General features: G+C 39.8%; 1 protein-coding gene across 2 annotated transcripts in view; it reads right to left on the bottom strand.

Moving 5' to 3' along the window:
• ARFGEF2 (ARF guanine nucleotide exchange factor 2) overlaps positions 1–12,459 on the bottom strand; it is a 54,143-nt gene that overhangs the window by 10,875 nt on the left and 30,809 nt on the right. For both annotated transcript variants that reach the window (XM_070941723.1, XM_070941722.1), the window contains exons 19-30: positions 11,219–11,370; positions 10,717–10,845; positions 10,132–10,290; positions 8,260–8,407; positions 7,277–7,376; positions 6,491–6,531; positions 6,236–6,405; positions 5,090–5,241; positions 4,814–4,986; positions 1,299–1,459; positions 649–779; positions 417–546 (exon numbers count right to left, since the gene is read on the bottom strand). In XM_070941723.1, coding sequence (XP_070797824.1) covers positions 417–546; positions 649–779; positions 1,299–1,459; positions 4,814–4,986; positions 5,090–5,241; positions 6,236–6,405; positions 6,491–6,531; positions 7,277–7,376; positions 8,260–8,407; positions 10,132–10,290; positions 10,717–10,845; positions 11,219–11,370 — 1,646 coding nt within the window. The remainder of the gene's footprint in view (positions 1–416; positions 547–648; positions 780–1,298; positions 1,460–4,813; positions 4,987–5,089; positions 5,242–6,235; positions 6,406–6,490; positions 6,532–7,276; positions 7,377–8,259; positions 8,408–10,131; positions 10,291–10,716; positions 10,846–11,218; positions 11,371–12,459) is intronic.

Genomic DNA, 12,459 nt, shown 5'->3' with positions numbered 1-12,459 from the left:
TGTCTGGGAGAGGGAGGGTCAATTTTGGTTTGATGGGATTAGGCAACGTGATGAACTGGATTTGACCTGGGTCCTATCTAAAAGATAGAGGAATGGGGGAGTTAGTCTTCATTTTTTTGCTAGATTTATTCTCTGCACTACAAAAATCTTACAATTTAAGCTTATTCCAACCAATTGCCTTTCAGACATATTCTAACTCTCGTAATGTTGAATATTAGAACTGTGCTAACTGGGGATTGTGGCAATGAAACTTTAACACACAGGGAAAATACTAGATTGAACGTTTTAATTTTAAAGCCTTTCTTTCTCAAACAAACCATTAGAAACATATTATTATATTTGGCTTTTATTCTTGTTTTATGTAACTTTTTAAAGCATTCTAAACTAATTAGATAATATAGCATTGCTTTCATTACCTCTGTTTGCAGCTCTGGAAGCTTCATGTTGTCAAATATTCTAAATACTATTCGAAATAGATCTTGCCACCAGTGCTTTTCAAAGGTTTGGCCATAGCTCTTCATGATTTCAAACATAACTGTTAGACCCCTACAATGTGAGAAAAAAACAGCCATCAGAAATTTATCTTTTGGGAAAAGAATGAAGAGAAAATATGCTTTACTAGCAATTATAATCTCAACACTTCATTACCTTGTTCGCACATCTAGCTTGCACCGATTGATGATACAAGAAAGTTCGAACAAAATAGGGAACCATCCTCTAACCCAAACCCTGTCTCCAGGTGCTACATTCATGTCATCACTTGTATATTCTCTCAAAACCTGTGAACAGATGCGAGCTGATAAATCAGTACAAATACAGTACCATTTAATCAGATCTGGCTGCAAAATTGATAAAAAAAGGTAAACAAAATCAGAAAATGTTTTAAAAAGACTTTAAACGCATGTAAATCTACACTTCAAAAGAAATTCACATGTCTCCTGGTAATACAAAATTGAAACCTGTTTTACAATGTATTTATTTATAAATATGTTTGGAATTAATTAGGATAGGAGATGTAAGCCTTCTTAAATTATATTTGAAAATATATTATTCATTCACTAAAAGCTTAGGTTGCTAAATCATGATATTGGTATTCTCTAGCCAGAATTGTAAACCAGTTTAAAGTCAATAATGGCAAGTTTCAGTTTTAAAAGGAAAAACCAGTAAGTGCTGGTCCTAAATATTGCTGGCGTTTTAAAGACTCCAGGAAAGAAATAATGTGGAAATTTCTAAAAACTGTCTTGAAATATTAATTTGGAGTTTAAAAATCCAGAGAAATACAAATAAAAAAGAAATACCTGTGGTCTTTCAGAAACATATTTTGCACAGTAACGAATAAGTCTAATTGCTTCCATACTAGTATCTGGAAAGGCGGCATTGCAGGCAAACTCTGATAAACATTTGACAGCATCCTGGAATGAATCTATGGCTGCAGGAAAATGCTGTTGAAAGATAGTAGCTGTAGAAGAAAATAAAAGGAAAAACAAGCCATTAAAAAAAAATTACATTACTATTGGATATCTTGGGTAGCTGATACTCAAAGAAATCATATGAATTAGAAGGAAACATTTGATTTTCGATATAATAATAAAAAGTCAAAGAATCGCAGTATTGAAAGCTGACCAGCTATACCAAGCCTGCATATCTTACAAGTTGTAATCAATTATATTTACATGGCCAGCAAGTAGACAGTGGCAGTCAAGTAACAAATTAGTTTCATGCAAATGTAAATCATTCTTTTGTCAGTGAATTTTCTTGTAATCTGAACAGTCTGAAGAGAACTGGCACCCAGCCCATATTCATTTTTATATTGTAAAGAGAAATGAGGAATATATGTGTAGCATAAGCAAGAAAACAGTTTATTTCAAATTTTATTATTTCTACTATATAAATAATAATAATAATAATAATAATAATAATAATAATAATAATAATAATAATAATAATAATAATAATAAAAAATATTTCTATACCGCCCTTCTCCCGGAGGACTCAGGGCGGTGTACAGCCTATTAAAAGCACAAAGACAAACATCAATTAAAAATAATTAAAATTATTAAATAGTTTCGGCTCAAATTTAAAACCCTCAAAGTTTAAAACACCTAATTTAAAATCATTACATTGATAGCCCGGCCTGGCGGAACAGCAGGGTCTTGAGGGCACAGCGAAATACACGGAGGTCGGAGATCTTACGCATTTCCAGAGGCAGTTCATTCCACAGGGCAGGGGCTCCCACAGAGAAGGCCCTCCCCCTGGGTGTCGCCAGCTGACATAACTTGGCCGATGGCACCCTGAGGAGACCCTCTCTGTGGGAGTGGACTGGCCGGTGGGAGGCTATTGGTGGCAGAAGTCGGTCTCAAAGGTACCCAGGTCCTATGCCATGGAGCGCTTTAAAGCTGGTAACCAGCACCTTGAATCGCACCCGGAAGACCACTGGGAGCCAGTGCAGTTCGCGCAGGAGGAGTGTCACGTGGGCACAACGGATTGCACCCATAACCACCCGCGCGGCTGCATTCTGGACCAGTTGGAGCCTCCGAGTGCTCTTCAAGGGGAGCCCCATGTAGAGAGCATTACAACAGTCCAGCCGGGAGGTGACAAGGGTGTGAGTGACCGTGCGCAAGGCATCCCGGTCCAGAAAGGGCTGCAACTGGCGAATCAGGTGAACCTGATAAAAAGCCCCCCTGGCCACGGCCGTCAGATGCTCTTCTAAAGACAACTGTGCGTCCAGGAGGACGCCCAGATTGCGAGCCCTCTCTGTGGGGGGCAGAGATTCACCCCCAATAGTCAGCGATGGCACCAGCTGACTATATCGGGACTCCGGAAGCCACAGCCACTCGGTCTTGGAAGGGTTGAGTCTGAGCCTATTTCTCCCCATCCAGACCCGCACGGCCTCCAGGCAGCGAGACATCACATCAAGGGCATCGTTGGGGTGGTCTGAGGTGGAGATGTACAGCTGAGTGTCATCAGCGTACTGATGGACTCTCACCCCCAAACCACGGATGATCTCACCCAGCGGCTTCACATAAATGTTGAACAGAAGGGGCGAGAGAACCGACCCTTGCAGCACTCCCCATGCGAGGCGCCTCGAGGTCGACCTCTGCCCCCCTGCCAACTCAAACTGCGAACAGTCGGAGAGGAAGGAGGAGAACCACCGCACTACGGTGCCCCCTATTCCTAACCCCCTCAACCGCTGCAGCATGGTACCATGGTCGATGGTATCAAAAGCCGCTGAGAGATCTAATAGGACCAGGACAGAGGAGCAACCCCTGTCCCGAGTCCTCCAGAGATCATCCACCAAAGCGACCAATGCCGTTTCTGTGCTGTACCCCTGCCTGAAGCCCGACTGGTACGGGTCCAGATAGATAGCTTCATCCAGGTGCCGGGGAAGCTGTCGTGCCACCACACTCTCAACAACCTTGACCACAAAACGAAGGTTGGAGACCGGACAGTAGTTAGTAATTCAGCCGGGTCCAGGGAAGGCTTCTTGAGGAGGGGCCTCACCACCGCCTCTTTCAAGGCGGCAGGAAAGGCACCCTCACTCAAGGAAGCACTTATAATCCCCTGGAGCCAGCCTTGTGTAACCTCTCGGGAGGCCAGTACCAACCAGGAGGGACACGGGTCCAATAAACACGTGGCGGCACTAATCTTACCCAGAACCCTGTCCACTTCCTCGGGAGCCACAGGATCAAACTCCCCCCAGATAATATTCTCAAGACCTACCCTTGTCTCCTCCCCCGGACTCATCCAGTTGGAGTCCAAGCCTTCCCGAATCCAAGCAACTTTATCGTGCAGGAATTGCACAAAATCCTCAGCTCGACCCTGCAAGGGAACTTCCCGCACTCCGCCCCAAAGAAGGGAGTGGGTCACCCTAAACAGAGCGGCTGGGCGGTTCTCTGCAGATGCGATAAGAGTGGAAAAATGGTTAGATTTCGCCGCTTTTATCGCCACTAGGTAGGTCTTGATATAAGACCTCACCTGTGTCCGGTCAGAATCGGATTGACTAGTCCTCCAAATGCTCTCTAGGCATCTTTTCTGACGCTTCATCTCTCTTAGCTCCTCAGAGAACCAAGGAGCCAACTGTGATCGGCATCGGGTCAGAGGCCGCAAAGGCACGACGCGGTCCAAAGCTCCGGCGGCCGCACTCTCCCAGGCGGCCACCAGGTCTTCAGTCGAGTCGTGTGCCAGAGTCTCAGGAAACGGCCCAAGCTCCGTCAGGAACCTTTCGTGGTCCATCAGGCGCCTGGGACGGAACCATCTGGTCGGTTCCGTCTCCCTGCGGCGGGGGGAAGTGGCTGGAAAGTCCAAGTGAAGGAGAGAATGATCTGCTCATGACAAGGGTTTAATGTCTAGGTCCCCTGTACCAAGATCATTCAACCACTGACCAGAGACGGAAATCAAGTCCAGAGTGTGTCCCCCTATGTGAGTGGGGCCTTGAACTAACTGGGTCAGGTCCATGGCCGCCATGGAAGCCATGAACTCCTGAGCCACCTCTGACGCCTCACCTGTGGATGGTAGGTTGAAATCCCCCATGACAATAAGTCTGGGGGTATCAACCGCCACCCCGGTAATAACATTGAGCAGCTCGGGCAGGGTCGCCGCCACGTGGCAGGGAGCCAGGTACGTAGTCAGCAAACTCATCTACACCCCACGGCCCCACTTTACAAAAAGGGACTCACATCTGGCTATCTGAGGAACAGTGGTCTCCCTCGGACAAAGACTTTCCCTAATAATCGCCGCCACTCCCCCACCCCTCCATAAAGATGGTCATTATTGATTTCTTTTGGGGATATTAGTTTTCATAACATTTACTTACTAACTATATGTGCTGTTGTCTGGAATGCCAACTCCACAATATTCCCATCATGATCAGATGCTGCTTGATGAAACACAGCAAAGATATTTTTCCACCCTGAGCGAATATTGGCAGCTTGAGAGTTCACCATCTGAGTAATGCAGCGTATTACCATGTCCCGAATAGTTGGGGATCTAAAGGGAAAATACTACTTTATTAGATAACTTTTTCTGCATAGTATTAATACATGCTAAATAAGCAGAAGAAAACATTTACATTTCAAGAGGAATAACAGACCTGTTCTTCTTCATGATATGCTCAAAAGGCCTCAAAAAGTCTTTCTGAAATCGGAAATTGGCTAACTCCCCCTTTTCAAGAAACTTCATTGACAGTTGCCTCAAAGAATCAACTGCAAAAATTGCCACATCTTCATTAGGATTGCAGCCAACCTATAAATGAGAAAAATAGGAATTCCCTTAAAGAAGAAGAATCCTAGACAGATCAGACTACTGAAATCCAATGCTTCAATCTGTCTTTGGACTTTAGGCAACAGACATAATGAGAGTAAGTCCAGATTTGAAGCTCTCCAAAAAAGATAATCCATATCCTAAACTTGTATTTTTTCAGGAAATTCTGTTGACATAATTCTAATCAAGGTACAAATATATCAGAGCTAAGTACTCAAAACTAAGTAATCTTAAAATATTTGTAGCTTAAGGCAAATACACATAGAACAAACAAACAAATAAATCTACATTTAAAATATATGCAAAAACCATCAAGAAACAAAAAATTATATAAACCAATTGTAGTACAGAATGGTACTACAGTTAATATAATTACAATACAGTAACTGTAATTATGGAAACATTTTTATGTCATGTATCCTTTTACATGCTATTAAAGTGAATTTTCCATATATTTAAAAGCTTTTAGCACATTAAATTCTTTTTTGTCCTACTTGTAGGGCAAACATCTTCATAATAATTATTCATCACACTATGAAATCCGAAATTATGAATTAATTATTGGGGTTATTGAAGAAAACAAATACATTTTATTTAAATGCATTTTATATACAGCTTCCCATTTTAAAAAATTGCAAGAAAGTTTAGATAAAATTACAGGCAACAGACATTAGATATTTATGCAAGGAATGTGTAATTTTGCCTATCTGCTACATAAAGTCTCCAGGCTGAGAGACCTGAGTCCCTGCAAACCGGTACCAAATTGACATTTTCTGTCATGATCCATGTATGAGCTACGCAGGGTACATTATGATGATTCCATGCCAAGATTTTATAATGCAAATCGGTATTCCATCCGGTACAAGAACTTGCCACAAAAACTCTATAGGTCTTAAATTGAAACAAGTACATACAAATTAATTTTCATATCTAAATTGTATCAAAGACGTTTTGCAGTGTTTAAAATTTAAAATACCTTGTTAAAATGATCTCCAATTACATGCCATATCCTAGACCACTGCAGTCTAATTCTATTCATGTTATAATAGGAGATTTCAACTATTTTCTGTAAGCTGAACATCCGGGGATGGTGAGGGGAAGCCAACTCATCCATGGAAACCGCACACAACCATCGAACAAAATCAACTAAAAGATTAAGAAATAAGGCATGTAAAATATGATAAGGTCTGATAAAGTTATTTTTCATTTCATCAGAAATTTTTCAACATACCTATAGCATTTCCATCTAGTCTAGTAGAACCAGTGAATATCCTATGAAAAGCAGAGAAGCAGTATTAATCCTCAACATATAGAATATTAAGTACATGGTACAATACTGAATTTGATACTACATTGAAGAAACAGAATTTCTATATAGTACAGGTAGTCCTTGACCTATGACCACAATTGAGCCCAAAATTTCTGTTGCTAACTAAGACAATGGTTAAGTAAGTTTTGCCTCATTTTATGACCTTACTTGCCAGTTAAGTGAAGCACTGCAGTTGTTAAATTAGTAACATGTTAAACGAATCTGGTTTCCCCATTGACTTTGCTTGTCAGAAAGTTGTAAAAGATGATCACATGACCCCGGGACATTGCCACCGTCATAAATATGAGTCAGTTGCCAAGTATCTGAATGTTAATCACGTGATTATGGGGATGCTGCAACTGTTGTTTAAACAGTGAAAAACGGTCCTATGGTGCTTTTTTTAATGGCATTGCTAGCTTTGAATGGTCACTAAACGAACTGTTTTAAATCGAGGACTACATGTATTCAGATTATGGGTCAACTATAACTTTAAAGTATTATTTGGCATTTTGTGTTGGAGTGGAAAGACCCAAAAACAATCAACATTTTCTCCAATGTTAATTCTCATATTTTGACTGAAATATAACCAAATTATGATACAATTTATTTAATTTATTTAAAAAGTATTTAAATAGTATATGAATCCCAAAATCAATGTTACATCCTACTGAAATATTTTATCGTATTTCATTCAGAAACAATACACACCTGTCCACTGCTACCACCACACTTTGAGAACTGGTTTCTCCCACAGATTCCTGAATGCTGGCTATTTGTCTTCTATCAACACTTCCACCAACAAAGGTACCTAAAGAGACCAAACTTAAGGTGTTATATATAAAAGATAAGTCACTATTAGGATCCATTATAAGGCTATTTCACTGTGATTCAATATCATATATCATATTTTTCGGAGTATAAGACACACTTCCCCCTCCCCCCAAAAAAGGCAGAAAATTTGGGTGCGTCTTATATTCTGTAGCTTTTTTGAAGCTTTTTTTCAGCCCTAACGAGGCGCTAGCGATCTTCTACCTCCGACTCTCAGCTGTGCTTTAGAAGCTTTTTTTCAGCCCTAACTAGGCTTTTTTTTTTTTTTTGCCTGCTTCTCTCATTGCTGCTCCCTCTCAGCTGTGCTTTAGAAGGTGGTTTTTTATCCCCAAGCAGGGGATAAAAACCGCGCCTGCGCTCAAAACCAGCTAACTAATGTGCTGAAGCTGACCAGACTAAGGACGCTAACCAGATGAATATCTGGTAGGCAGATTTTTCCCCCCCTATTTTCCTCCCCAAAAACCAAGCTGTGTCTTATACTCCGGTGCATCTTATACTCCAAAAAATACGGTAGGTCAGTTTGGAAAAATAGCGGGAAATGTTGAAAGAATTACACAACTGGCTGACTGAGGTAACCATTTTAATATAATACATTTTACATTACATGTAAAAATTACATGTGATTCAGCAGCTAAGGGGACTTTAGTTTTAGAGTTTCATAGAATGACACACGACTAATATTAAGATGAAAAATGATTTATAGGGTATGTTCAATTTCTTATGATCATAAATTACCTAAAAAAGCATTCGTGCAATTAGGTTAAAATAGCTAGACCCAGTATAAATTTTAAAAACCTGCAGTGGCAAAATACTCTGACAGAAATAGCATAATTATAGGTATAAGAAGGGAGTCAAACTCTCACCCAGTCCAAGTCCCATGAAATCTTCTCCTCCAGATGTGAAACCTTTGAGACTTCCTTCCCTCTCACGACCAGACCCAGACAGGTAGCGTGTTTTAACTCCAGTTCCTATCAGCTGGGCTAACTCCAGCTGGCTGATGCATTTTAGAATCTAACGAAAGCAAATTGAGTATTATTAAATCCAGTAACAACAAACTTTCTAAATGGAGAACTTCCAAAATTTAGGGTAAACTTCATATAGGCAAATGCTTCCCTTTTTGTTCTAATCTTCACTGAAGAATAACTCTCAATATAAACAATATTTTAAGTGTATTATATAGTTTCAAAATTTGATTTGATCTTTCCTATTTTTGGTGTTATAATTTATGGTACCTGCTTTGTCTCTTAAACCTTTTTCCCCCGTTTCCAAAAATAGGTAGAAGCATATTTGCCCATCTATTTTATGGACATAATGATATTGCTAGCTATGGTCAGTAATGACAAAAAATCTGAAATATCGTCCCTTGACCAAATGACTGTTGTTATTATTATTATTATTATTAATTAATTAATTAATTAAATGTGTTTGCTGGCTATCTTGCTGTGAGGAGACTCTGGGCAGCTTACACCATTAAAAGCAATAAAAATATACATATATATTTAAGCACAATAACAATACAGGTTATGACTGACAGATGGGGAGGGAGGACACAGAATGTATGGGGGGGGTGAGGTGGGATATATCAACCATCTCCATCCCCATTGGGCCCCAAGCCAGCTGGCAGAAGTAGATCTTCAGGCCCTTTAGAGGAGGTTGGGAGGATGGTAGCAAATCTCACCTCAGGAGCAGGGGTAAAATGCTCCCAGTTCGGACTGAATCACCCGATCCGGTAACGATGGCGGCAGGTGGTTCGGAGAACTGGTAGCAAAAATCTCTGCGCCCCCCACCATGCACAGCTGAGCCGCGCGATCATTAGAGGCTGTTTTTTTACTTTTAAAAGCATTTTTTCTACAACTTCTTCAGCCAAAAAAATGCTTTTAAAAGTAAAAAAAAGCCTGATGATCGTGCGGCTCAGCTGGGATCATCAGAGGCTTTTAAAGGCATTTTTTTCTACAACTTCTTCGGCCGAAGAGGTTGTAGGGGAAAAAAATGCCTTTAAAAGCCTCTGGCGATCCCAGCTGAGTTGCGTGATTATCAGAGGCTTTTAAAAGCATTTTTTTCTGCAACCTCTTTGGCCGGAGAGGTTGTATAAAAAATGCTTTTAAAAGTGTGTGTGTGTGTGTGTGTGTGTGTGTGTGTGTGTGCATGTATGTATATGTATGTATGTATGTATGTATATGTATGTATATGTATGTATGTATATGTATGTATATGTATGTATGTATGTATGTATAGATAGATAGATAGATAGATAGATAGATAGATAGATAGATAGATAGATAGTTGGCCACGCCCACCCAATCACATTACCTACCCCCCACCAAGCCACGCCCACAGAACCGGTAGTAACAAATTTTAGATTTCACCCCTGCTCAGGAGGCCACATGTTTCAAAGGGCAGGAGCCATGGCAGAGAAGGCTTTTCTCCTGTACCCCACCAGCTGGAATTCCACAATATGCTTCCTCTGCCAACTCCTCTGTTCTAGGTTGATAAATAGCATCTTACAGGTAGTCCTTGATTTACGACCATAAATGAGCTTGGAATTGCAATCATAAGGCATACCAATTGTTAAATCATGCAATAATGCAACTGGACCTGATTTTTTGCAGCTGTTGTTAAACAAATGTGGTGGTCATTAAGCAAATCATTTTCCTCAGTGGGAATTTTTTGCCAGGAACTGGACATAAATATGTGAAACCAGCAAAAAAAAAAAGTTGCAAATGATGGACATTTACCTCATGCCAGGAATTTCCCAGATAATTGCCATCTGTGTGTGCCACTGTAATAAGTGTTTTAATTGTATCTATGTTCTTCTGTTTCATTTCTGTGATGCTGGAGCTGGCAGTCAACAAGGAAAAGCGAGCAAGTGCCTGAACATAAGCATCTCGCTCAAGCTAAAATATATATATAAAAAAAGTTGAAATAAACCATTGTAATAAAAAATTTCGTCAAGAGATGATATGGGCTGACAAAGTTATATAAAGCTAGCTAAGCATGGAAGCCTGATATGCAGATGTGAATGGGAGAATATGAAACATAGGAATAAGTATTTGAATTAAGAGAATTAAAGAGGAAACTGCCATAAATTTTATCCAGTGTCAGGTAATAATTCTACAAGGCTCCAGAGGAGTTTTTCTACCCTCTGAGAAGCCAAGGACTTAATTTGAGATTTGGCATATCAGGCACAGCTTCTAACTGCTAGATTTTTACACAACTTTAGACCGAGGCTAAGAAATATTCTTTTGGTAATTTCAGGATGCTGCAACTCTGACTTTAACATTGTATACAGTATGTATTGCATAAGACAACAGTATACCAACCTGCATGCCAAAAATGCAGGCTATTCGGATAGCACATCGTATTCCTTCTAAGCATAATGAGGCCACTTCAGTGTCATCACAGTTCTGAAGACCAACACTATAAGCAGCAAGTAATGGAGTCCATACAAGCTAACATTGGAAGGGTAGAGAAAAAGAAATAGTTTTAAATTTATTAGGATGAAAATGCATCTTGCACCAAAGAGTAATACGTAAAAAATATAAAAAATATAAAAAAGTGACTGCTTCTCCTAACCCTAACATTAAACCAGGAAATAAAATAAGTTTTGAAATATTTTTTTAAAATTTTGCCTATAGCAAAATTACATTATATCTAATACATTATTTCCATTATTTCCAACCTGTCTTTTACACTCATGATGGGCCACTGCATATTCTAAATGCCCCACTTATTAAACAGACACTTTGCAGATATAATTTCAGTTTTACATTTGGCATATTTGAAAATTGTATTACATACCTTTAAGTTTAATTACATACTTACTTTGAACATAGGTCTGACATGATCCAGATGAGTTGCACTAGTAAAGGGTGCCTTTGCATGGCTTACTGCCTCCATGAGGGCTTTAGCAGTCTTTGCCATTTGTTCCATTTCTAGATTGTATAACAACCGTCGCTGCTTCTCAGTGGCTACACCTGAAAAATATCTTGTTACCCAAATGTATTTTTAAACACACACACACACACACACACACACACACACACACAATTCTAAACAAGACAGCTTATAGACTAGGTAAAGATATACTTTCTACATTCCCAAAGAAACCCAACTTAGAATATAAGTAGTCCTCAACTTACAACAGTTTGTTTAATGACCATTCGAAGTTACAATGGCAGTGAAAAAAGTGACTTATGACAATTTTTCACACTTACAACCACTGCAGCAGCAACATGGTCATGTGATCAAAATTCAGACACTTGGCAACTGACTCATATTTATGACAGTTGCAGTGGCCTGGGCTCATGTGATCATTGTTTGCAACCTTCTGACAAGTCAAGTCAATGGAGAAGCCAGGTTCACTTTAGAACTGTGTTACTAATTTAAAAACTGTAATTATTCACTTAACAACTTTGGCAAGAAATATTGTAAAATGGGGCAACTCAATTAACAAATATCTTGCTTAGACACAGAAATTTTGGACTCAAAAATGTTGATCATAAGTCAATCAGAATAGAGCTGGAAGGGACCTTGGAGGTCTTGTAGTCCAACCTCCTGCTCAAGCAGGAGATTCAGACTTCAAGTCAAGGATTACCTATAAGCAATAAAATAACCAATACACTCCAAAGGTAAGTTATAATAATTAACTTATTGTTAAAAGTTATTCTTCTATTACAAACAGGCCCTACCTCCTCCTGGGAACTCCTACAATCTTTAGTATTGGCTTCCATTGCTGTTATTTTATTAGGGTTGACTCATTCTGGATGATTACTCTCTATTATCAGACATGCTGCCTGGTCAAATAGAAGTATAGCAGTAGCAACCTCCACTTTGGAATAATCTCATTCTCAAAACTGCCAGACATTTCTTAAGTGATAACCTGAGATTTGTGATGTGGGAGGAACATAAAACAGACCCAGGGTCTAACCATCTGCTCGAATTCATCCCTAGTCCACTGCCTGTTCCCTTTCCTATCCTGAGGAGCAACTGTCCAGGCTAGAACTGTCCAGACAGGTAGAAGGGGAGGGAGTCTCCAAGTTGACTCCCAAGCAATGCCAGGGGAT

This window comes from Pituophis catenifer, unplaced genomic scaffold, assembly GCF_029215685.1.
Source record: "Pituophis catenifer annectens isolate HBS135680 unplaced genomic scaffold, rPitCat1.0.hap2 SCAF_3, whole genome shotgun sequence".
NCBI lineage: Eukaryota > Metazoa > Chordata > Lepidosauria > Squamata > Colubridae > Pituophis > Pituophis catenifer.
The sequence above is the reverse complement of the archived record's forward strand: the minus strand, read 5'-3'. Positions and strand labels throughout refer to the sequence as shown.